We start from the raw sequence: 25,971 nt of genomic DNA on the forward strand, positions 1-25,971 counted from the left end.
GTTTGAGTTGTTCTTTATTTACTGTCCTGATTTTACAGTTATTTAAAATACTGGTAGCCATATTTTGTTCATTTTCATGTTTTCTTCCTTTCTGTTGAAATTGTCCACATGCTTGAGGATGCCTGCCATAGATGCAGGCGCAACGTCAGGAGAAAATGCTTCTGGAACATGGCCAGACAGCCCGGAAAACACACAAGTAGCCAGTGATTCCGGCCATAAAAGCCTTCGTCAAAAAAAAGAAAGTTATTTCGATGTAATACATACAATACTAATGTATTTTAGAAGGTAAATTCATAAATAGAAAAAAAATTAAAAAGAAATTTCTTTGGAATTGTGGGAGTTGGAGTCGAAAACACCCGTAGGTTCATCCAGAGGGGTGTCTGCTGCTGGCTGAGTGGGCGGGGTCTTGTTTTGCATATCCCGCTCCTGCCTCGTTGCATGCCGGGAGGACACCACGTGACCGCCCTTTTGCGTTCTGCGCACGCGCGACGGGGGCCCAAGATGGCGGCGCGTGTCCTCCTGGTCTCCTCGGCCTGCTTCTGCCGGAGCCTCGCCGCCTCGGCTTCCTCCGCTTCCCGCCTCGCCTCCTCCTTCTCGGCCGGAGCCCGCCTCCTCTCGCCGGCTCCCCTCCTAACCCTCCTCCGATCACCGCAGGTGAGGCCCAAGGACCCGGGGAAGGCCTGAGGCCTTGAATGTGACCCTCTGGCGCCGATAAGGAGAAATGGCAGGGCCCTCAAGCAGAAGTGACATTCGAAGAGTTACAGTCTGCTCTCCCATCCAGAGCTAAAACCCCCCAGTACTCCCAGGGACTTTTTCTAATTGAAGTTACTTTCCCAGGCTCAAAGAGGTCTATTTTGCGTGAAGTTGCATTCTCAGACTACAATACTATTATTTATTTATTTATTGTGTCAGGAACAACCGGACAGTTGTATTACATTTTTAACAAAGCAAACAAACAGACAGACAAAACACAAAGATTACAAGCTAAAGATTGATTAAATGTCCTTTGACCAGTATCTGGCCACTTGGAGTGCTTCTGGTGTTGCTGCAAGAAGGTCCTCCATGGTGCATGTGGCAGGGCTCAGGTTGCATTGTAGTAGGTGGTCAGTGGTTTGCTCTTCTCCGCACTCGCATGTCGTGGATTCAGCTTTGTAGCCCCATTTCTTGAGGTTGGCTCTACATCTTGTGGTGCCAGAGCGCAGTCTGTTCAGTGCCTTCCAAGTCACCCAGTTTTCTGTGTGCCTGGGAGGAGTCTCTCATTTGGTATCAGCCATTGATTGAGGTTCTGGGTTTGAGCCTGTCACTTTTAGACTCTCACTTGCTGGGGTGTTCCAGCGAGTGTCTCTGTAGATCTTAGAAAACTATTTCTTGATTTAAGTTGTTGAAGTGCTGGCTGATACCCACACAAGGGATGAGCTGGAGATGTCTCTGCCTTGCTCCTTTCACTATTGGCTGCTACTTCCTGGTGGATGTCAGGTGGTGCAATACCAGCTAAGCAGTGTAATTTCTCCAGTGGAGTAGGGCGCAGACACCCCGTGATAATGCGGCATGTCACATTAAGAGCCACATCCACTGTTTTAGCGTGGTGAGATGTGTTCCACACTGGGCATGCGTACTCAGCAGCAGAGTAGCACAGCGCAAGGGCAGATGTCTTCACTGTGTCTGGTTGTGATCCCCAGGTTGTGCCAGTCAGCTTTCGTATGATATTGTTTCTAGCACCCACTTTTTGCTTGATATTCAGGCAGTGCTTCTTGTAGGTCAGGGCACGGTCCAGGGTCACTCCCAGGTATTTGGGTGCGCTGCAATGCTCCAGTGGGATTCCTTCCCAGGTAATCCTCAGAGCTCGGGATGCTGCAACTACTACTACTAATATGATATTATAATATCACTACTACTAATAATATGATATTATATTTATATATTTATATTACATGTAATATTACTAACAATATTACAATATAATGGTATAGTACAATGTCAGCTCACGACAGCTGGGCTCAATGATGACACGAGACTTCCATCGTAATCAAACAAAGAACTTTACTATCAGATACTCAGACACAGAAAAGCCGGGATTGCCTGGTCGCAGCGGGCAATCCCTTATATACACTCCCACCAGTTCAAAACGTGAACTCCCGCCAAACCCAAAACCCCGCGCAAAAGCTTCCCGCCACCAGACAACTGCTTCCCTCCAAGGCCACCAGCTGCAGGGTCCTTATCAGGGTGAAACGTCAGGAGTCTAGTTTTCGGCGCCAAAGTCTGGGCTCCGGAAACTGGATCCTGACAGTACAATATACTAATATTTAATCTGGATTTTATATGCAGTGTAGAGGAGGCCTCAGAAGTTGGTTTCTTTTACTTAAGCTATTTGCCATGACTCAGAGGTGTGTCTTTTTCAATTGAAGTTGCATTCCCAGGCTCAAGGGTTTTGTTTATTCTTCTTGGAGATTACTTTTCCTGTCTCAAAGCTTTATTGGTTTTGCCTGAAGTTACATTCCCTGACTCAAATGTTACCTGAAGTTACGTGTGCCTGTATCTGACCCATGTTTCGACATGGGTACAGAAATAAGGTTGAACACTGTGAAAGCCACCCACTATACGGGTACCAGCCTCCTCCCAGTAGACTCAAATCAAGAAAAAGCTTAATGAGAACTACAACTTCCCTTGGCGTCTCCTCTCTGGGCAGCTAAACCAGGAAATCGCAACTGGATGGCTCCCCATGAGGGTCTTCCTCCAGGGGCAAACCAAGAATTGGCAACTTGGAATTCCCTGAACAGACTGAGAAGTGGAGTGGGCAGATCAAAAGACAACATGGCAAAATGGCACTACCTAAAAGAATCCCACACTTTGTGTGACTGGAGCAGAACAGACAACTCTGCGTCTGTATGCTTGTCCACTATGCCCGTCCTCGTGTATAGAGGAAGAATTGATGGAGGCTACAGACAATGTCATTGCTGTTGCCCATTTTTGGTCAAAAGATATTTAGCCGCCTGCGCTCCATCAATTTTTACCAGTTTTATACTAATTTATGCAATGCTTTTGATACAAAATAAAATAAATGTGCTGACATCCCCCCTTCAATCCCTGCTGCAGGTTCATCCCTATCACAGTGCAACTACTGGATATCTGTACCCTGTGTCCATTTTTAGACCTCTTCTCCAGGGAGCCTAAAGTCCTTGCTTCTCTGACAAAGGCCCCTCTTGCTTCTCCAACAGGTTTCAGAAACATTCCTGCAGTTGAGCCGCCACTATGCTGACCTGCCCCCCCTCACGCTGGATGGCATCAAGGAGCGGGTCCTTTACGTCTTGAAACTCTATGACAAAATCGATCCTGAAAAAGTGAGTCCCCTGCCTCCATTTCCCTGGGTTCTAATAAGTGCTTGCCCTGAACATACAGCACCCTTGAAGGTCACCTCAGTATGCCTTCATCACCTTTCAAGTTAGTATGAAGATGCATCGAAGGACAGTTCTATACTGCCATATAAAATCCAGATTATCTCCTTTGAACTGGATTATATGACAGTGTAGACTTAGATAATCCAGTTCAACACAGTTGTAATTTTATAAAGCCCAAGGGTGCATCTATACTGTAGAATGAATACAGTTTAGCACCACTTTAACTGCCATGGCTCAATGCTATGGGGTCCTGGGAGTTGTGGCTTTAAAAGGTCTTTAGCCTTTTCTGCAGAAGTGTCCTAGTTCTCCACCAAACAACAAGGCTCATGATGCTATAGTATTCATCCATGGGAGTTAGTATGGTGCCATAGTGCATTAATTCCACAATATAGATGCAGTCTGAGAACCGCTGTAGATGTTGTTCTTTATTTGTGTAAATTGTATCCTGCCATACAGATGCAATTAGAACATAAAATGAAGACAGAAATCAGAATTTCCTGGTATTTGGGGGAGGTAACTGGGGGTTCAATGTGAGTTTGTTATTGTAATCACTTTTATTTATTTATTTATTATTTATTTATTATTTGCACTTGTTAACCGCCACTCTCAGCCCGAGGGCGACTCGTGGCGGTGTACAGAACATAGAAAAGACAACAATTTACATTAGATCAAGACCATAACACAACATCTAAAAATCCGCTTCGTCTAGTTTGGGGTCATAGTCAATCTCATAGTCATAGTCCATTCCGGTGGTCATTCCAAAAAACAGAGCACTTAGTTGAAGGCCTTTTCGAAGAGCCAGGTTTTCAGGCCCTTGCGGAAGGCCATGAGGGAAGGCGCCTGTCTGATCTCAGCAGGGAGGGAGTTCCATAGCCGGGGGGGCCACCACCGAGAAGGCCCGCTCTCTCGTCCCCGCCAAGCGTGCCTGTGAGGCAGGCGGGACCGAGAGAAGGGCCTCCCCAGATGATCTCAAGGTCCTCGTGGGCTCGTAGGCCGAGATGCGGTTCGCAAGGTATTTTGGGCCGGAACCGTTTAGGGCTTTGTAGGATAATACCAGCACCTTAAATTGGGCCCGGTAGCAAATCGGCAGCCAGTGGAGCTGGGACAGCAGGGGCGTTGTGTGCTCCCTGCGTCCCGCTCCGGTTAATAACATGGCTGCCGCGCGCTGGACTAGCTGGAGCTTCCGGGCCGTCTTCAAGGGCAGCCCCACGTAGAGAGCGTTGCAGTAGTCGAGGCGGGATGTGACCAAAGCATGTACCACCGTGGCCAAGTCAGACTTCCCAAGATACGGGCGCAGCTGGCGCACGAGCCGAAGCTGTGCAAATGCTCCCCTGGTCACCGCTGAAACCTGGGGATCCAGGCTCAGCGATGAGTCCAGGGTCACACCCAAGCTGCGAACCTGCGCCTTCAAGGGGAGTGCGACCCCGTCCAGCACAGGCTGTAACCCTATACCCTGCTCGGCCTTGCGACTGACCAGGAGTACCTCTGTCTTGTCTGGATTTAATTTCAGTTTGTTCGCCCTCATCCAGACCGTTACAGCGGCCAGGCACCGGTTCAGGACTTCGACAGCCTCCTTAGTAGCAGGTGGGAAGGAGTGACAGAGTTGGACGTCATCTGCGTACAGGTGACACCGCACCCCGAAACTCCGGATGATCTCACCCAGCGGCTTCATGTAGATGTTAAACAGCATGGGGGACAGTATGGAGCCCTGAGGAACACCACAGGTCAAAGGCTGTGGTGTTGAACAGGAGTCCCCCAATAACACCTTCTGGGTACGACCCTCCAGAAATGACTGGAGCCACCGCAAAGCGGTGCCCCCAAGGCCCATCCCTGCAAGGCGTCCCAGAAGAATACCGTGGTCGACGGTATCGAAGGCCGCTGAGAGGTCCAGGAGCACCAACAGGGACACACTCCCCCTGTCTAGCTCCCGGCGGAGATCATCCACTAAGGCGACCAAGACCGTCTCAGTACCATGTCCCGGTCTGAAACCAGACTGTGCCGGATCCAGATAATCCGTGTCTCTCAAGAATACCTGGAGTTGTGAGGCCACCACGCTTTCCATGACTTTGCCCAAGAAGGGAAGATTGGAAACAGGCCGAAAGTTGTCAAATTTAGTGGGGTCCAATGATGGTTTCTTCAACAGCGGCTTTATAATAGCCTGTTTTAGGCTTGCTGGAATCTTGCCTTCCCGGAGGGAGGCATTAACCACCATCGTTACCCACTCAGCCAATCCCCCTCTGGCCTCTTTCAGAAGCCAGGATGGGCAGGGGTCTAGGATGGACGTGGTAGGCCTCATTCCTCCAAGTATCTTGTCCACATCCTCGGGCTTCACAAGCTGAAAAGAATCCATCAAAATAGGACAAGCAGGTGCTTGTGTCACATCCACAGAGACTGCATTTAATGTGGCGTCCAGCCCAGAACGGATCAAAGCGACTTTGTCTGCAAAGAACCGAGCAAATGCTTCACAGCGCGTGGCCGAGTTGTCAGGGCTCCCACCTGAGGTAGGGGGAGTTAAAAGACCTCTGACAATCCGAAACAACTCCGCCGGACGGTTTTTTGCAGACGCAATAGTGGCCGCAAAGAAAGTTTTCTTTGCGGCTTTTATTGCCGCGGCATATGCCCTTAGAAAGGACACAAACCGTGCTCGATCTGGCTCGCTTGGGTCCGAGCGCCACACGCTCTCTAGTTCCCTCTTCCTTCGCTTCATCGCTGCCAGCTCCTCAGTGAACCAAGGAGCTGGCCAACATTGAGTGTTTGAACAGTACCCAGTGAGATAGTGAGACTCTTGTGCATTCTTAGGAAGATTGTGGATTCTCTGTTACGTTGTGTGTGATGGGACTTCTTCCCCCCCCCCCCCCCCCCAATTTTCTCCTTCCAGCTCACAGCAAGTTCCCACTTCATGAAAGATCTGGGCTTGGACAGCCTGGACCAAGTGGAGATTATCATGGCGATGGAAGACGAATTCGGTAAAGCCTCCTTTGATGTTTACAAAGGCCCTTGGGGGGAATCACATCAACCTCACCCAATTCTAGCCGTATCTGGATGAACTAAACAGGGCCCTATTTCCCCAGGGTTTGAAATTCCTGATGTGGAAGCGGAGAAGCTAATGTGTCCCCAAGAGATTGTAGAGTACATTGCCGATAAGAAAGATGTGTATGAATAAAGCACGCGTCCATTGAGCTGAGTAAGTAGACACACACTCAGGGCCTTGGGATGCCAGTCCCATAAAAAAAGATGCTCTCCTTTGGGCAGTTGGTCAAAGAGTATCCAACAGTAGTGCCTGGCAAGGGCAGTATAGGTCAGGCTCCCTTGCTGGGTTCCTCTTTCAACAAGGAGAACAGGATTTGACAGAAACAAAACGTGGGATTATAGATTTCGCTCATATGAGGAGTGGCTTAAAGAGCTGGGTCTGTTTAGTCTCCAGAAGAAAAGGCAGAGAGAAAACATGAAAGCCCTGTTTAAATATCTTCAAGGATGTCACAAGGAAGAGGCTTGTTTTCTGCTGCCCTGAACTCAGTGGACCCATGGGTTCAAGTTACAAGAAAAGGAGGTTCTTCATGTTCAGGTGGAATCTCCTGACCATAAGAAGAACTGTTCAACAGTGAAATTCACTGCCTTGGAGGCTTTTAAACAGAGGCTGGATGACCATCTGTCAGGGGTACTTTGTGCTTTTCCTGCATGGCAGGGGATAGGGCTTATCACACTGTTACTATGTTACTGTATTTTAATTTTTGTATTATTGACTAATTGTGGGATTGTTAACCACTTTGAGTCCCCAACAAGGAGAAAGGCAGGGTATAAATAAGAATAATAATAACAATAATAATAATAATAGGATTAGATGGCCCATGTGGTCTCTTTCATATGATTCTATGATATCTGAGTTTGAGAAGGGCTTTGGCTGTTGTACTTGGTTTTATTCTGAGTCGCTTTTAGTCTCTTTTCAAAGAGAAAAAGAGGATTATTATTATTATTAATAATAATAATAATATAGGCCTTCAGTACTCTACTTAGCCAGTGTTGCCATGTTTGCTGGTTATACCTGGAAGCTACTCTTCCTTATTAAAAGAGAAAGTCTTCGAGGAATGGAATGAGGAGGGTCAGTAGGTGGGTTGTCTGCCTTACTGTTGGAATGGGCTCAAGGTCAAAGGAAGAAATATGAAAGAGTGAACACCAGGAACTTTGGGGGGAGGCAGCAGAGCATCTTTTGCAAGGCACAAGTAAGATTTGCTTGGATTAGGGTGGGTCCAGAGCAGGCCTGTAGCCAGGATTTTGATTCGGGGGGGCGGATTTTGATTTGGGGGGGGGGGGGCTGAGTCTGAGTCTATATTGAGCATGGTGATCAGATCATGATATGAATGAACATAACAGTTTAACAGTTTAAATAATGTACCAGTAAGGCCTACTTGCAGAGCACCATGAGAATTTCGAGGGGGGCTGAAGCCCCTCAAGCCCCCCCCCCCCCCCCGCGGCTACATGCCTGGTCCAGATGGCCCTTGGGGTTTGATAAGAGCGGAGAGACCAAGCCAAGGATTTTCTGGGGAAAGAGGGAAGCTTTCCTAAAAAGCCAACACAAGCAACCAGTGGAAGGTAAGTTCACAGAGGAGAGAAGGAGAATCCAGGCGCAATCCAAATGTGAAGGGGGAAAGGGTGATCTTTGCAAGCTTGGCAGTTGGAAAGGGAGAGGGCACGGCCATCCCGCTTTATGACCCATTGGAAGGTCAAGATTTGTGGTGCCTTGCAGTCTCTGCTCTATTTTCCGTAGGTATTTCTGTTCTGCCCTGAGGGCCTGGATGGTGCGCGCAGGAAAGGGGGGACCCTGGCAATCAAGACTCACGGACCCCTTTGTGCCCCTCACTGCATCAGTCACTGTTGGTCTCGGACAGATAGTTCTGCCAGCTGCTGTATTTAATGTTGTACAAATCTATGTTGGCCTTTGAAATAAATGCGAGGCTGTTACTGGCTCCCTTCTTCTCACCCACACGGACAAATGTATTCACTTTTTGGATTCCTTGCTTCTGGTCATCGTCTGGATTCAGTTTTGGTTGAGTAACACATCAGCTTCTGGGGAAAAGTGGTTTTGTAGCCAAATAAACAGAGGAAGACCACTTCAGTTTGGCTCTGGTTCCCATCGTCCTTGCCCCAGTGGCTCCTGGTACAGAATCAAGGGAGGCATGTGCTTCCTCGCACTGCCTGAGGAGCAGCATTTGATCAGTGGCTGAGAATGGCCAGAAGGTGGCACTGAAGAACTCCAGTCAGTTGGTGGCTTTCATGATATCACGGTGTCCTTGACACAGACCTTTCTGGGCCCCTTCCTGATATGTTTTCTTAATGGGTGCAAAGAACATTCCCTTTCGCTGGAAACTTTCCCTCTCTTTCCACCATCATCATTCTAATTAAAATTATAATCTGACTTCTCCCCAAATTTGGGGTAACTCACCTGCACTGATCACCTTCACTTTGATCCATTCTGCAGACAGGACAATAACAAATTGAGCCTTTTGCAAGGACCTGTCTTGCTGGAGGAGGAAGAGCTGCTTTTCTATTTCAGGTTTTAATAATAATAGTCGGTAAAGGTAAATGTTTCCCTTTGACATTAAGTCTAGTCGTGTCTGACTGGGGATTGGTGCTCATCTCCATTTCTCAGCTGGAGAGCTGGCATTGTCTGTAGACACCCCCAAGATCATTTGGCCAGCATGATCTTGGTGGGAAGCTGTTACCTTCCCACCAAAGTAATACCTATTGATCTACACACATTTGCAATGTTTTTGAACTGCTAAGTTGGCATAAGCTGAGGCTAACAGTGGGAGCTCATCCCACTCCCTGGATTCAAATTGCTGAGCTTTTAGTCAGCAAGTTCAGCAGATCAACAGTTTAACCCACTGCACCACCAGGGTTTCCAATAATAGTAATAATAGCAGATAATATGGTAAATTAATCAATATAATAGTAATAATACAAATGTATTTACCATATTATCTGCCTCTCCCTGTTGCTTAGTTCCTGGAGCTGCTTTAGCACCCAAAGCCTTGTTGCTTGTGTACCCTGTATGTTATTTGGTGCAGGCGTTCCAGGAAAAAAGCCATGCGTTGAATTGGAGTTTCAGTCAACCTTTGAACCTCATATTCTTGGATTCCAACTCCCAGCATTCCACATAATATGCTGCCTGGCCCTGCTGGATGTTGGCAACATTTGGCATGCTTCCCATAATTTCCTTAAAGCCTTACTGCTGTGAGATATATGTATTTGGAAGGTGCTTCCCCGTTGTGGAAGAAAAGGTCGCAAAGTAGATTGTGTGGGCAGGTCACAAATACTCAGAGGAAGAGGAAGGCCATTTTGGGGGGGAGGGGTGAAGGCTACTATTTCTTAACGCAAATGGCCACGAAACCCCTGCAATTGGAGCTGACTTTAAGGCACAGAAGAGCCGAGGACCAGTGTGGTGGTATATGGCAGCGTTTCTCAACCTGGGGGTCGCGACCCCAGAGGGGTCGCCGGGCCATGTCCATTGGCCCCGCCCCCTCCACCAGGCTGCGCAGTGCTGCCTCGCTCGCCTGGCCTAGCATTGCGGGTATCCCCTCGCCTGGCTTGCGCTGCTTATCACTCTCCTCTTGCTGCTCCTGTTGCCCCCAGATGGGAAACCAGCAGCAGCTTACCAAGCCCAATGGACGGCGCGAGCCAGGGGCGGGGCTTCCCGGCAGGCCAGGCCACGCGGTGCTGCTTTCCTCGCCTGGCTTTTGCCGATTGCTAGACCCGACGGGCAGCGTGAGTCAAGTGAGGGAGAAGGAAAGGGAGGGAGGGGGAAGGAAGGGAAGAAAGAAGGAGAGAAGGAAAGAAAGAGACAATGATGGAAAGAAAGAGAGAGAAGGGAGGAAGGGAGAAGGAAAGGGGAGGAAAAAAGGAAAGAAAGAGAAGGGAGGAAGGCATCTGGGGCTGCAGGGCTGGCAGGCAGCGGGAGCCGCACCCATCTCTTCGCCACGCTCCTAGTCTTTGGCCACTCTCCTCTTGCTGGTCCTGTTGCCCCCAGATGGGAAACCAGCAGCAGCAACCGCCATGCCAGCAGCAGGGCCAAAGGGCAGCAAGAGGAGAGCAGCCGAAGACAAGGAGCGTAGTGAAGAGAGAGATGCTGCCTTCCAGCTCTGCAGCCCCAAGTGCTTTCCTTCCTCGTTCTTTCTTTTTTCCTTCTCTTTATTTCTTTTCTTCTTTTTTCCAATCTTTTCCCCTCCCTTCCTTCCTTCCTTCCTTCCTTCCTTCCTTCCTTCCTTCCTTCCTTCTGCCATAATCCCTTCCTTCCTCTCATCTTTCCCTTCCTTCCCTCCCTCCCTCCTTCATTCCTTATTTTCCTTTGCTCTTGGCCCCTCCCTCCATTCAGATCCAGCTCCACCCCTCATCCTCGCCCTTCGCAGCCACCGGGGGAGAGAAGCAGCAGGGCCAAGGGGCCATGGATGCTGGAATCTCATCCGTCTGCCTCCATGCGCCTCTCGAGTGCACCAGGATTCTAATTCCAGGACATCAGGTTTTTGTGCCAAATTTGATAAAGATCCAACATTGTTTGAGTTCACAGTGCTCTCTGGATGTAGGCAAACTACAACTCCAAAACTCAAGGCCAATGCCCTTCCATTGACTATTATTATTATTATTATTATTATTATCGCTCCTGCAGTAATTCTATCTTCCTGTGTGGCAGAAAGAAGAGGCTGGACTACATGACCTTTGGGGTTCCCTTTCAATTGTATGAGTCTTATAATACTACATAATAATAACAATACAAATTCTATATTCCTGCCTGGTATAAAGGAGGGGGTGGACTAGATGGCCTTTGGGGGTCCCTTCCAACTGAGAATAATAATAATAGTAATAGTAATGTATAATAATAAAATAGTAACTCTTATTTTCCTGCCTGGCATAAAAGAGGGGGCTGGATTGGATGACCTTTGGGGTCCCTTCCAACTGAGAATAATAATAATAGTAATAGTAATGTATAATAATAAAATAGTAACTCTTTATTTTCCTGCCTGGCATAAAAGAGGGGCTGGACTAGATGACCTTTGGGGTCCCTTCCAACTGAGAATACTACTACTACTACTACTACTAATAATAATAATAGTAGTAATGTATAATAATAAAATAGTAACTCTTATTTTCCTGCCTGGCATAAAAGAGGGGGCTGGATTAGATGACCTTTGGAGGTCCCTTCTAACTGAGTCTAATAATAATAATAATAATAATAATAATAATGTATAATAATAAAATAGTAACTCTTATTTTCCTGCCTGGCATAAAGAGGGGGCTGGATTAGATGACCTTTGGGGTCCCTTCCAACTGAGAATAATAATAATAATAATAATAATAGTAATGTATAATAATAAAATAATAACTTATTTTCCTGCCTGGCATAAAAGAGGGGGCTGGATTAGATGACCTTTGGGGTCCCTTCCAACTGAGAATAATAATAATAGTAATAGTAATGTATAATAATAAAATAGTAACTCATATTTTCCTGCCTGGCATAAAAGAGGGGGCTGGATTAGATGACCTTTGGGGTCCCTTCCAACTGAGAATAATAATAGTAATAGTAATAGTAATGTATAATAATAAAATAGTAACTCTTATTTTCCTGCCTGGCATAAAAGAGGGGGCTGGATTAGATGACCTTTGGGGTCCCTTCCAACTGAGAATAATAATAATAATAATAATAATAATAATAGTAGTAGTAATGTATAATAATAAAATAGTAACTCTTATTTTCCTGCCTGGCATAAAAGAGGGGGCTGGATTAGATGACCTTTGGGGTCCCTTCCAACTGAAAATAATAATAATAATAATAATAATAATAATGTATAATAATAAAATAGTAACTCTTTTCCTGCCTGGCATAAAAGAGGGGCTGGACTAGATGACCTTTGGGGTCCCTTCCAACTGAGTCTAATAATAATATTAAAATAGTAACTCTACAACTCCCAAATGTCAAGGTCTATTTTCCCCAAACTCCACCAGTGTTCACATTTGGGCATAATGAGTGCTTGTGCCAAGTTTAGTCCAGATCCATGGTTGTTTGGGTTCACATTTGCTCTCCAGATATAAGTGAACTATATCTCTTCTAAATCACTGCCAACCCCCTCCAGTATTTTTTTTTTGTTGGTTATGGGGGTTCTGTGTGCCAAGTTTCTTCCAGGTCTTTCATTCGTTGGGGGTCTCAGTTGTCTGTGGAAGTCAGAGCTGAATCTGTTAAGGTACTGCAAAGCCCATCATCCATTGTCCATACTCCCCCAAACATGTTTTGGTGATTAATCTCTATGCTTTCATTATGTTCAATTTGTAATGATGAAAATACATCCTGCATATCAGATATTTACATAACGATTCATAACAGTAGCAAAATTAAAGTTATGAAGTAGCAATGAAAATAATTTTATGGTAGGGGGGAGGGTCACCACAATTTGAGGAACTGTATTTAGGGGTCACGGCATTAGAAAGGTTGAGAACCACTGGTATATGGGATGATTTGGGTTGGAATCCTCACTTGGCCACAGAGTAATAAACGCCCAAGCCCAAGGGCAAGGGCACCATGAAAGTGCATCGCAGCAAGAGGTATGGATGGAAAGCAAAGCTGTTATGAATTGTGGGAGTTGAAGTCCAAAACACCCGGAGAGCCCAAGTTTGCCCATGCCTGCACCGTCCCTGGCCAGTGGGAAGGAACATTTCTCTGGATACGGGCACAGCATAAGTAGTGCTAGCAAGGCTTGGGACCTATCCAAGCCTTCCTGACAGATGGCCACCCAGTTTCCTCCTATAGAGGTCTTTATGTAAAGGTCATCTGTCAGGAGGGAATAGGAAGTGCCTCTATGACAGAAATGAGTTGGATTAGATGGCCCTCTGAGGTCTCTTTAGACTCAAGAAGCCTTTCTACAGCCCCATTTCTCCTACTAATATCTATGAGACTTGGATGGCTATCTGCCGGGAGGGCTTAGGTTGTACTTTTTCCTCCTAGGGGGTTGGATTGGTTGGCCCTGGGTGGTCTCTTCGGACTCTAGAAGCCTTTCTACAGCCCTAATTCTCCTACTAATGCCTAGTCTGTTGCAGCCTTCTTCCGCCTTCGCAGCCGTTGTAACACGTGCCATGTTATCCTCCGCCTGCTCCGCCGTTGAGGTCTTTGGGTCTTCGGACTGTGCTTGGTCTGGAACCTCCCCCGCAGCCACTCCTGGGAGTGCACGACTCCAGTTGTTGTGCCTACAGGTTCATCGGAACACGCAAGCCCCCTCACCACGACAAGGTGACAGTCCATCGAGGGGGTTAAACTACATCACCAGTGGAACCTCACTCTGTGAAGACTGTGTGTTGATCAGTTGTGCACTGACCTCCACACATTAAAAAAACCCACACACAGGCGTCTTCCAAAGAAAATAAAAACAAACCAACCAAAGTCACATGGCGATCAGCGAGTGGCGACGGGGGCAGGGCTGCGAAATCTGGAAGCTCCTAGTCACAGACTGGCACATGGGCGGTGGGTACGGACTCAGTCGTTCTACCTCAAGGTCCGAGGCAGTTGAGTAGTTCGGCAGCTGTATCCGCGACTGAGCAGTCCTTTTGAGGACCCACTCTGCTCACCCCACACGGGGAGGGGGCTAGAAAAGGTGCCCTAAACATAGTCTGCCTCTCTTATCCCTGACTGGACTGCCGCGTCCAGTGGGGTCACCACCCTGCGGCCAAAAAAGAAAAATGAACTTCGGTACATGGAATGTACGGACACTGATGGACAACAGTGACAGCGAACGTCCTGAACGCAGAACTGCCATCATTGCAAGGGAGCTTGGACGCTTTAAAATCGACATAGCAGCCCTTCAAGAGACCCGGAGAGCGGGAGAGGGACAGCTGAGGGAAGAAAAAGAAGGCTACACCTCCTTCTGGAAGGGACTGCCCGAAGAAGACAAAAGACTGCACGGAGTTGGCTTTGCTATCAGGAATGATCTGGTGAAACATCTGACTGAAGCACCTACTGGCATCAGCGAACGACTCTCAACCCTCCGAATTGATCTTACCAAAAACCAACAGGCAACCATCATAAGTGCCTATGCACCAACACTAGATGCTGATGAAGACATCAAGGAGAAATTCTACTGTCAGCTGGACACCGTCCTATCGGGGATACCTAAGGAGGACAAAATCATCCTCCTGGGGGACTTCAATGCAAGAGTCGGGCGAGACTTCGACCTGTGGCCAGGGACTATCGGAAAAGACGGGGTTGGAAACAGCAACTCAAATGGCATCCTGCTTCTCACCAAATATGCGGAACACAACCTTGTCATCACCAACACGCTCTTCCGCCAGAAAAACAAGTTCAAGACATCATGGAAGCACCCCCGGTCAAAGCATTGGCACCTCTTAGACTATGTAATCACATGCGCCAGAGACCGCCGTGATGTGCTCCTCACAAGAGCCATGACAGGTGCTGACGACTGTTGGACTGACCACAGGCTAATCCGATCAACGATGGCTCTCAAGATTGCCCCCAAGCGCAGGCTCCAAGGAAGAAAGACAAGGCGCAAAATGAACACCCAAGCCCTTCAGGAGCCCTCCAGACGAGCCCATCTCCAAACAGCACTCAAGAACCATCTACCCACAGAACACCCCGAAAATGTTGAGGAACATTGGAACAAACTGAAGACCCCCATCATCACAGCCTGTGAAGAAACTATTGGGTATCAAACCAAGAAACATCAAGATTGGTTTGACGAAAATGACACCGAGATCCAACAGCTAATTGACAAGAAAAGGAAAGCCTTCCAAACATGGCAGAGAGACATCAACTGTGCTGCTAAGAAAAAGATCTACGCCAGTGCAAAAGCCGAAGTCCAAAGAAGGACAAGAGAACTCAACATCTGGTGGACAAAGAAGGCTGAAGAAATCCAACACCTGGCAGATACCCATGATGCTCAGGGATTCTTCAAAGCCACAAAGGTCATCTATGGACCAAGAAACCATGGCATACAGCCTCTACGCTCATCAGATGGAACCAAACTCCTGAAGGACCAAACGTCAATTGCACTACGTTGGAAAGAACACTACCAAAGCCTCCTGAACCGCAGCTCCAATGTGGCTGAAGAGGTCCTCTCACAAATCCCGCAACAACAAACCAGGGATGAGCTTGCAGCACTGCCTAGTCTGGAAGAAGTCAGCAATGCCATCAGCCAACAGAAGAATAACAAAGCCAGCGGACCTGATGGGATCCCTGCTGAAATCTTTAAAGAGGGAGGACCAGAGCTGACACACCAACTCCACCAGCTCATGTAAAAAGTGTGGGTGACCGAGAAAATCCCAGCAGACTTCAAGGATGCCACCATCATCACCCTTTTCAAAAAAGGGGAAAGAACAGACTGCGGAAACTATCGAGGTATCTCCCTTCAAACCTCCGCTGGGAAAATCCTCGCAAGAATCCTTGCAAACTGCCTTCTGCTCCTCTCAGAAGACACCCTCCCAGAATCCCAGAATGGCTTCCACCCCTCCAGAGGAACCGTGGACATGATCTTCACTGCACGACAGCTCCAAGAAAAATGCAGAGAACAAAATCAACCTCTGTACATGGCATTTATCGACATTGCAAAGGCATTCGACACAGTGAATCGCAGCGCTCTCTGGACCTTCCTCCAAAAAATCGGGTGCCCAAACAAATTTGTGAACATCCTGCGGCTCCTCCATGATGACATGATGGCAACAGTTTTGGACAGCAGTGGCTCCCAAAGTGACCCATTTAAGGTGGAATCGGGTGTCAAACAGGGATGTGTTATTGCCTCAACTTTATTCTCCATCATCATCGCTATGATACTTCACCTTGTTGATGGGAAGCTTCCCACCGGAGTGGAAATCATCTATCGGACAGATGGCAAGCTATTCAACCTCAGCAGACTGAAAGCCAAAACCAAGGTTACAACAACATCTGTTATAGAACTCCAGTATGCTGATGACAACATCGTCTGTGCGCATTCAGAAGAAGATCTACAAGCCACTCTAAACACCTTTGCAGAAGCATACGAGAAGCTCGGCTTGTCATTGAACATTGAAAAAACCAAGGTGCTTTTCCAGCAGGCACCAGCCAATCCCTCTCCAATGCCAGTGATACAGCTTAATGGTGTAACATTAGAAAATGTTGATCATTTCCGCTACCTTGGCAGCCACCTCTCCACCAAAGTCAACATCGACACCGAAATAAAACACCACCTGAGCTCTGCAAGCGCAGCATTTTTCCGAATGAAGCAGAGAGTGTTTGAGGACTGGGACATCCGTAGGGATACCAAGGTGCTTGTTTATAAAGCTATTGTCCTCCCAACCCTGCTCTATGCCTGTGAGACGTGGACTGTCTACAGACGTCACATGCAACTCCTGGAACGATTCCATCAGCGCTGCCTCCGGAAAATCCTGAAAATCTCTTGGGAAGACAAGCGAACAAACGTCAGCGTGCTGGAAGAAGCAAAGACCACAGCATTGAAGCGATGGTCCTCCGCCACCAACTCCGCTGGACTGGCCATGTTGTCCGGATGCCCGACCACCGTCTCCTAAAACAGCTGCTCTACTCCGAACTCAGGAACGGAAAACGGAATGTTGGTGGACAGGAAAAGAGATTTAAAGATGGGCTCAAAGCCAACCTTAAAAACTCTGGCATAGGCACTGAGAACTGGGAAGCCCTGGCCCTTGAGCGCTCCAGCTGGAGGTCAGCTGTGACCAGCAATGTTGCAGAATTTGAGGAGGCACGAGTGGAGGGTGAAAAAGAGAAATGTGCCAAGAGTAAGGCGCGTCAAGCCAACCCCGACCGAGACCGCCTTCCACCTGGAAACCAATGCCCTCACTGCGGAAGAAGATGCAGAGCAAGAATAGGGCTCCACAGCCACATACGGACCCATGAGACTTAGATGGCCATCTGCTGGAAGGGCTTGGATTGTGCTTTTCTTCCTAGGGGGGTGGATTGGATGGCTCTTGGGAGGTCTCTGGACTCTAAAAGCCTTTATACAGCCCTCATTCTCCTGCTAATTATGAGACTTGGATGGCCATCTGCCGGGAGGGCGTAGATTGTGCTTTTCCTCTTAGGGGATTAGATTGGATGGCCGTTGGAGATCTCTTCGGACTCTGTCTACAGCTATATTTCCTGTTAATGAGATTTGGATGGCCATCTGCTGGGGGGGGGGGGGGGGGCTTAGATTGTACTTTTCCTCCGGGGGGGGGGGGGGTTGAATTGGATGGCCCTTGGCGGTCTCTTTGGACTCTAGGAGCCTTTCTACAGCCCTATTTCCCCTGCTAATGCCTATGAAACTTGGATGGCCATCTGCTGGGACGGCTTAGATTGTGCTTTTCCTCCTGGGGTGTGTGTGTGTGTGTGTGTGTGTGGATTGGATGGCCCTTGGCGGTCTCTAGGACTCTAGGAGCCTTTCTACAGACCTATTTCCTCTGCTAATGCCTATGAGACTTGGATGGCCATCTGCTGGAAGGGCTTAGATTGTGCTTTTCCTAGGGGGAGGGGGTTGGATTAGATGTCCCTTGGAGGTCCCTCGGTGTTCTGTGCCACCCTTTGGAGCTGGCCAATGCCCTCCCCGCAGAGGCAAGGAGGGGTGCCTTCCTTCCTCCCTCCCTCCTCCCTCCTTTTCTGTGGGTGGGTTTCTTTCCCTCCCTCCTTTCGAAGGGGAGGCTCCTCGCGCTCTGCACATGCTCCGAGGGCTCTTCTCCCCCCTCCCTCCCTTCTTTCTTTCCCGTCCTCACTCCTCCTCTCCATGCATCCAGGCGGGCGCAGCATGGGCAGCATCCTCTTCTTCCTCCTCCTGGGAGCAGGTAAGGGGATCTTTGTGGGGCAGAGGGCAAGGAGAGGGGGAAGAAGGGGGTTTCTAAGGGTCCTGGGAAAGGGGGAGGGCACCAATCCGCCGCTGGGGAGGGGTGGGTCTGTCTTTGGCCCTTCGGGAGAAGAAAGACCCTTTCAAGGAGACCTGCTCCCTAGGAAACTGACTGCCGCGCCCATCGCCCCCCCGCGTGTGTGTCAAGGAGACTGGGTGGCCATCTGTTGGGAGGGATTGGGTAGTCTCCTGGATGGGGATGGGTCTCTTAACAGTTCTATGATTCCATCCTCCCCTAGACACCACCCCGATCCCTCCCAACAGATGGCCACCCAGCCTCCTGGACAAATGAGCAGGCTTATGGAGAATCAAAAGCTCTTATAGTTAGAAGGGGTCCCTCGGGGGCCATCCAGTCCAACCCCCTCCCAACAGGTGCCCACCCAGACTCATAGGCATGAGCAGGCTCATGGAGAAACACAGCTAGAGAATTTTAGAGTTGGAAGGGACTCATCCATGGGCCATCTAATCCATCCCCCATCTGCCATAGAGGAAGGACACTATCGAATCCCTCCCGACAGATGACCACCCAGCCTTATAGAAATGAGAAGGCTCATGGGGGAATAAATCCCCATCCCCATCCTAGGACACCCCCAATCCCTCCCAACGGATGCCCACCCAGCCCCATAGGCATGAGTAAGCTCACGGAGAAACACAGCTATAGAATCCTAGAGTCGGAAGTCTCCATAAACCATCTTATCCATTCCCCATCTGTCACAGCGGAAGGCCACTATCTAATCCCTCCCGACAGACGACCACCTGGCCTTATAGAAATGAGCAGGCTCACGGTAAATTAAAAATCTCCATCTCCATCCTAGGACATCACCCAATCCCTCCCAACAGTTGCCCGCCCAGCCTCCTAGATACATGAGCAGGCTCACAGAAAATGAAAGACTCTTATAGTTGAAAGGGACCCTCAGAGGCCATCCTGTCCAACCCCCTGCTGGCAGGAAGGAAGGCACTATCAAAGCCCTCCTGACAGATGCCCATCCAGCATCATGGAGAAACAGAGCTAGAGTCAGAAGGGATCCTCCCTCCCAAGGGTCTTCCAGTTCAACCCTCTTCTGCCTTCATGCAGAAAAAACACAATTCAAGCCCTCCCGACAGATGGCCATCAGACTCTTCTTGAAATCTCCCAAAGGAGGAGCCCAACTAGAGTCCACTTGGCAGTCCAAATAGAGTCCCTTCTTTCCCATGTTCTTGCCATGTCAGCTGTAAAGATCCCTTACCTTTCCAGCCTGGATGGTAGGGCCTAGAGGAGACAGGCTAGTTAGTTGCAGCTCTGGTAGTCCTGGCAGAGGGCAGCAGTAGCCATTTTAGTTCAGGGAAAGCACCATTTTAGAGAGGGGGAGTGTCCTAGGCCTGAGTTAGCATTAGAACAGCCAGGATTGGTTTAAAAAAGGGGGCGGAGTTTAGCATGGTTTGGAGGGAAAGAAGAGGGCTTTTTCAGTGAGTTTTTTTGTTGTTAGAGATTAGAGTAGGAAGGTAGTTTAGGAGTTCCTGTCTTAAGATTAGTTAAGAGAAGGCAGTTTGCTTTAGGTTTGCCAGCAAAAGATAGCTGGGTTTTTTTTGTAGTTAGCTAGGCCTCAGTTTAGGGTAGCTAAGCTACAGTTATATCTTGACAGAGATTCAGTTCCTGTCAAGTGTACTTGTTTTTTAAAAGAAGAAAATCTCTATGTTGTAACAAAGAAAAGAACCATTTTATATGTAACCATTACACTTTAAGGACAAGCCAAAAGTTCTATGTAACAGCCAAGATTATTAAACAGCACTTGCTTTCCTCTGTATTTTCCATCAATAAACTTTCCTTGATTATTTTGAAACTTAAAAACCTGAGTCAAGTGTGCATTTGTGGATACAGTCCCTTTTCAACCTCAACTAGTTTTCCTTGAAGAAGCAAATAAAAAGACACAGTGCATGGTGGTTTTAAAAAGCATTTTTAATATTTTAAACAGCTAGGGTGTTCCTGTGAATTGCAGTTTATGGTGGCAGCGGAAATTAATTAGAGTGACATCCCCTCTAACATTTGTACCATATACGTATTCTTTATATTTAGATGGCAGTGATGTGGTATTGATCGTTTGGCATCTACACTAGCCTTTATAATTTGGTGCCAGCTGGTGGGATTTGTTTTCCCCCTGTCCAGAGCTATTGTTTGCCATACCATTATCTTTATATCAGCATCTGCTCCCTTTCAGTGAATTGAAGAATAGATAATTTTGGACCGCACAGATCTCCTTTGGAGTTTAGACTAAACCCCCAATGTGTTCTAATTGTATTTTAATTTTATATCCACATCCTAACATTGAATTGTCATTGGTATTTTAATGCATTTGCTTTGTTTTAAATGGTTATTAGATGGCATGAGTTTCCCCTACAGGGAAGAACGTGGGGTAGAAATAAATAATAACAATCCTATATGGATTTATTGCCAGTGTCTCCTTGCAGCTTGCCATCAACAGTGTTAAGACAGAGATATAAAAACCACAATAGTCTTTTGGGGTCTTTTCCAACTCCGTCATTCTATTCCTTGGGGTGCCTGGCCATGTTCCAGAAGCATTCTTTCCTGACATTTAGCCCACATCTACGGCAGGCATCCTGAGAAGTTTTGAGGTCTGTTGGAAACTAGGCAAGCAGGGTTTATATACCTGTGGAATGTCCAGAATGGGAGAATGAATTCTTGTCTGTTGAATGCAAGTGTGAATGTTGCAATTGCCAGCTTGGTTGTTGTAGGTTTTTCCGGGCTATATGGCCATTTTCTGGAGGCAATTTTTCTCCTGACGTTTCGCCTGCATCTATGGCAAGCATCCTCAGAGGTAGTGAGGGCTGTTGGAATTAGGACAATGGGTTTATATATCTGTGGAATGGCTGGGGTGGGGCAAAGAGCTCTTCTCTGCTGGAGCTAGGTGTGAATGTTTCAACTGACCACCTTCATTAGCATTTGAAGGCCTGGTTGAGCCTGGGAAAATCTTTTGTTGAGAGGTGTTAAGATGTGCCTGGTTGTTTCCTCTCTGCTGTTTTGTTGTTGTAATTTTAGAGTTTTTTAATACTGGTAGCTAGATTTTGTTCATCTTCATGATCTCTTCCTTTTTGTTGAAATTGTCCACATGCTTGTGGATTTCAATGGCTTCTCTGTGTAGTCTGACATGGTGGTTGTTGGAGTGGTCCAGCATTTCTGTGTTCTCAAATAATATTCTGTGTCCAGGCTGGTTCATCAGGTGCTCTGCTATGGCTGACTTCTCAGATTGAAGTAGTCTGCAGTGCCTTTCATGTTCCTTGATTCGTGTTTGGGCGCTGCGTTTGGTGGTTCCTATGTAGACTTGTCCACAGCTGCATGGTATACGGTAGACTCCTGCAGAGGTGAGAGGATCCCTCTTGTCCTTTGCTGAACGTAGCATTTGTTGGATTTTCTTGGTGGGTTTGTAGATTGTTTGTATGTTGTGTTTCCCCATCAGCTTCCCTATGCGATCAGTGGTTCCCTTGATGTATGGCAGGAACACTTTTCCTCTGGGTGGATCTTCATCTTTACTCTCGTGGCTTGTTCTTGGTCTTGCAGCTCTTCTGATGTCTGAAGTGGAGTATCCATTGGCCTGGAGAGCCCAGTTGAGGTGGTTCAGTTCATCTTGGAGGAGGTGGGGTTCGCAGATTCTTTTTGCACTGTCTGCCAAGGCTTTAATGGTGCTTCTTTTTTGACTTGGGTGATGGTTGGAGTTTTTATGTAGATATCTATCTGTGTGTGTGGGTTTTCTGTAGACGGTGTGACCCAATTGTTGATCTGGTTTGCGGATGACTAGGACATCTAGAAAAGGCAGTCTTTCTTCATTTTCTTTTTCCATTGTGAATTGGATTTTTGGGGGATGCTGTTAAGATGGTCCAGGAACCTGTTGAGTTCTTCTTCTCCATGTCTCCAAATAGTGAAGGTGTCATCCACATATCTGAACCATATCGTGGGCTTTTTTGTTGCTGTTTCCAGGGCTTGTTTTTCAAAGTGTTTCATGTAGAAGTTAGCTATGACTGGGCTGAGAGGGCTCCCCATAGCTACTCCATCTTCCTGTTCGTAGAATTCATTGTCCCACTGAAAGTAACTGGTGGTGAGGCAATGGTGAAACAGAGCCGTGATGTCTTCTGGGAACCTTTGGTTGATGAGTGCCATGGTGTCTGCTACCGGGACCATGGTGAATAGAGATACCACATCGAAGCTGATCAGTTTGTCGTTGGTATTTAGCTTGAGATTGCTGATTTTTTCTATGAAGTGGGCTGAGTTCTTGATGTAGTGTGTAGTGAGCCCAATATGGCTTTGTAACTGTGCAGCAAGAAATTTTGCTAAGTCGTATGTGGGAGATCCAATGGCACTCACGATGAGTCTGAGTGGGGTGGAGTCCTTATGGATTTTGGAAGAAGCAGAAGAAGTAGGAGCGGAAACAGCAAGGATCCTGAAAAAGGCAAAACTTCCCTCCAGTAATATTACAAGGAAGGAAAGACAAGCCATCAGATACCTCAATTCAGATCGTGATATCCTCATTATGCCAGCAGACAAGGGGAATGCCACAGTAATCATGCATACAGAACAATACAAGGAGAAGATCAGCAAACTCCTGGACCCTACTATATACAAAAAACTCAAGCAAGACCCAACTTCCAAAATAACAAGGAAAACCAACACTCTGATTAAGAACTCCTCAATCAACTTTGACATATGACAACAGCTATGTAAATCGGAAGCCCGTCCACCAAGGCTTTATGGACTCTCAAAAATCCAGCTAAGACCTCCCAACAATTGATCTTCCAGGCAACAACCAGCCAGGGTTTGAATCTACAAGGCCATTCAATGCTAATCAAGGTGGCCAAATAACAACACTAAAAAAACCTGGGAATTCCAGAGGGGAAACAATCAGGGCCAACTAACACCTCCCAAAAAGGGCACCTACAGGCAGGAAGCAGCCAGGCTTTGAAACTGAAAGGCCATTAAATGCTAATCAAGGTGGCCAATTGCAACATTGACACTTCCCTCAAACAGACAAGCTCTTTCTCCCACCCTGGATATTCCATAGGTATATAAACCTCACTTGCCTAGTTTCCAACTGACCTCATAGCCTCTGAGGATGCCTATCATGGATGTGGGTGAAATGTCAGGCATCCTCAGAGGCTATGAGGTCGGCTGGAAACTAGGCAGGTGAGGTGTATATACCTATGGAATATAATGCTTCTGGAACATGGCCATACAGCCCAGAAAACTCACAGCAACCCAGTGAAAAAGATTCACCTCCACTTTTCTGATTCTCCTCCTCTTCATCCTCCCCATTTGCCTCTTCTCTTTTTTTCTGGGGAAGCTTTTGTGTGTGTGTGCTTTTAATCTTAATCCCCTTCCAAATGCAGCTTTGGGTCTCCTTGCAAATGCTAGAAAGGGATATCCATAATAAGTCCAAACCAATGTTATTTCTGGAAACCTCTTGCAGTTCTGTCCTTCCATTTTGGCTGTGCTTTGCTCCACATTTGTGCAAATCCTTGCTACAACAATGAAAACTCCACAATCACAGCAGCACACTTTCCACTGAGAAACAGGTGCTGCTATCATGTAGGGGTTTTTTTTTGCACATTTTCCAGGGTTTGGCTTCTCCCTGGCCCCTTCCTTCCTTCCTGCCTGCCTGCCTGCCTGCCTCCCTCTTACCAGCAGTACCAGCATGGCCTCAACCAGATTCCTGCTCTGGTGAGATAACATGGACTTCCCCATCCGCACCCCTTGCCCAGGGAGCCCTTTCCCCCAGATTTCTCCCAATGCTTCCCCTCTTTATGCCTGGGTGTGAATATGCCAACGTAAGGAGCCTCTGCTCCCTTCTGCAGCCGAAGCAATGCCAGCCAACCCCCTCTCTCCGCAGATCCCAGAGCCTCTCTGCCAGAGAATGCCGGTTGCCATGGTGACGCCGGGGCCAGTGGTACTGAGGATGCGCTGATTCTGTTTCGGAGGGTGGGCTGTCTCTTTAGGGCCCAATTTGGGCCTCTTTGGAAGGGCCCCGGGGCCAGGCTTCCTGCTCAGGACAATGGTGGCCCCAAAGAGGGTTCGAAGGTCTGTGGATGAAAAAGGAATCATCCCTAGGGTTGGGTTTGGGCAGGTAGACCCCTGGACCCCTCCATCAGCTACATCTTTGAGGGCATTTTGCTGTGGTCCTTCATTGCTCTATTAGCTTTGGGACCCGGCAATGCCCGGGTTATTTGAAAAAGGCATTGCTTGTCTTTGCTTCAGACTGAGTGTAGATCTAATGTCAGCTGGTTCAGTGGGTGTGAGTGAACTACAACTCTGATATGGAAGTCCCATTGTTGATGGTCCATTGTCCTCCAAACTGCACCAGGATGTAGAGTGGGTCATGGGGGCTCTGTGTGCCAAGTTAGGTTTTGATCAGTCATTGGTGTGGGTCTCAGTGGTCTTGGCAAGTGAGTGAAGATACTACAAGTCCCATTGCCCATGATCCCTCATCCCAAAAGCCACATCAGGACATAGAGTGGGCCACGGGGGCTCTGTGTGCCAAGTTAGGTCTTGGATCAGTCATTGGTGTGGGTGACAGTGGTCTCAAGAAGTGAGTGAAGATATTACAAGTCCCATTGTCCATTGTCTGGCATCCCAAAAAAGCACACCAGGACGTAGAGTGGGTCATGGGGGCTCTGTGTGCCAAGTTAGGTCTTGATCAGTCATTGGTGTGGGTCTCAGTGGTCGCGGCAAGTGAGTAAAGATACTACAAGTCCCATGGATCATTATTAGCAAAGAAAAAGGAAATTAAGACCATCTGAAGGTTTCTCAGGAAGCAGGTCTAACTTAGCACCATCTTGGAAAGTCGGTAGAAGACTCAAGGGAAGGAGAAGAGAGGGAAAGAACACCCTTGAAAGCATCCATTTCCATCCGAGAGGGGTCAAGATAGGTAGGCAGAGAGAAGAGGGCATTTTGGGTCACTCCAACTGTCCGACCCTGCTGTCTCTGCATTCTTTTTGCACTTTCATCCACTGTTACCTGTTTAAGGATTCCGGGCTTTTCCTTATCCTCCCAGTGACTGCGGGAGGGTTATAGGTACAGGATTCCTCGCTTCTGGCAATGTCTGGATTCAGGGATATAGGGATGATGACCTGGAGACCCTCGCCTTCCTGGCTCTGCACTGGCTACCTGTATACAAAGGGATCTGTCTCCCTTTCGGGGAAACTGGTGTGGTTTGAACAAAGCAGTGTTATAAGTGGAATAGGTGGGGATGCTGTACTTCTTCCCCTTCCCTTCTGCAAAGCTCACCTGCAGTTTACTAGTTTTGACATTTTAATCTTTGTTCTATTCTTTGTTCCTGCTCTGGCGGGAAGGTAATGGCTCTCCATGCAGTCATGCTAGCCACATAACCTTTGAAGCGTCTATGGAAAACGCCAGCCCTTTGACTTAGAAATGGAGATGAGCACCAACCCCCAGAGTCGGACACGACTTGACTTAATGTCAAAGGGAAACCTTTACCTTTACCTACTATTATTATTAAAAGCTGAAAGAGGAAAAGCAGCTCTTCCGCCTCTGGCAAGAGACAGGTTCTTAAGTGCAAAAGGGTCAATTTGTTATTGTCCTGTCTGCAAAATGGATCAAAGTGAAGGTGACCCATGCAGGTGAGTTACCCCAAGCCCCAAATTTGGGGAGAAGTCAAATTATAACCTTATTTAGAATGATGATGGCGGAAATTAAGTACCACTTC

At 47.6% G+C, this 25,971-nt stretch overlaps 2 protein-coding genes across 5 annotated transcripts in view; both read left to right on the forward strand.

Annotated features, from left to right (window-relative positions):
- Positions 1–434: 434 nt before the first annotated feature.
- Positions 435–8,372, forward strand: LOC132781907 (acyl carrier protein, mitochondrial). The gene is made up of 5 exons (XM_060786450.2): positions 435–654; positions 3,216–3,338; positions 6,274–6,361; positions 6,467–6,579; positions 8,161–8,372. The coding sequence occupies exons 1-4, from the start codon at positions 439–441 to the stop codon at positions 6,556–6,558; spliced, it is 519 nt and encodes a 172-aa protein (XP_060642433.2). The 5' UTR covers positions 435–438; the 3' UTR covers positions 6,559–6,579; positions 8,161–8,372.
- An 83-nt stretch (positions 8,373–8,455) lies between these two features.
- Positions 8,456–25,971, forward strand: part of LOC137095152 (uncharacterized) — a 30,618-nt gene continuing 13,102 nt past the window's right edge. For 2 of the 4 annotated variants that reach the window (XM_067461465.1, XM_067461466.1), the window contains exon 1: positions 8,456–10,157. In XM_067461465.1, coding sequence (XP_067317566.1) covers positions 9,636–10,157 — 522 coding nt within the window. In that variant the 5' untranslated portion in view covers positions 8,456–9,635. Of the gene's footprint in view, positions 10,158–17,627; positions 18,207–25,971 lie in introns of those variants that run through there. The other 2 variants (XM_067461467.1, XM_067461468.1) reach the window with 2 other exon arrangements.

Source organism: Anolis sagrei, chromosome Y (genome assembly GCF_037176765.1).
Source record: "Anolis sagrei isolate rAnoSag1 chromosome Y, rAnoSag1.mat, whole genome shotgun sequence".
NCBI classification, from domain to species: Eukaryota; Metazoa; Chordata; class Lepidosauria; order Squamata; family Dactyloidae; genus Anolis; species Anolis sagrei.

Coding starts and splice junctions, on each gene's coding strand:
- LOC132781907 (XM_060786450.2), top strand. CDS start 439: ATGCCGGGAGGACACCACGTGACCGCCCTTTTGCGTTCTGCGCACGCG. Junction 655..3,215: donor CCCTCCTCCGATCACCGCAG/GTGAGGCCCAAG, acceptor CTTCTCCAACAG/GTTTCAGAAACATTCCTGCA. Junction 6,362..6,466: donor GGCGATGGAAGACGAATTCG/GTAAAGCCTCCT, acceptor CTATTTCCCCAG/GGTTTGAAATTCCTGATGTG.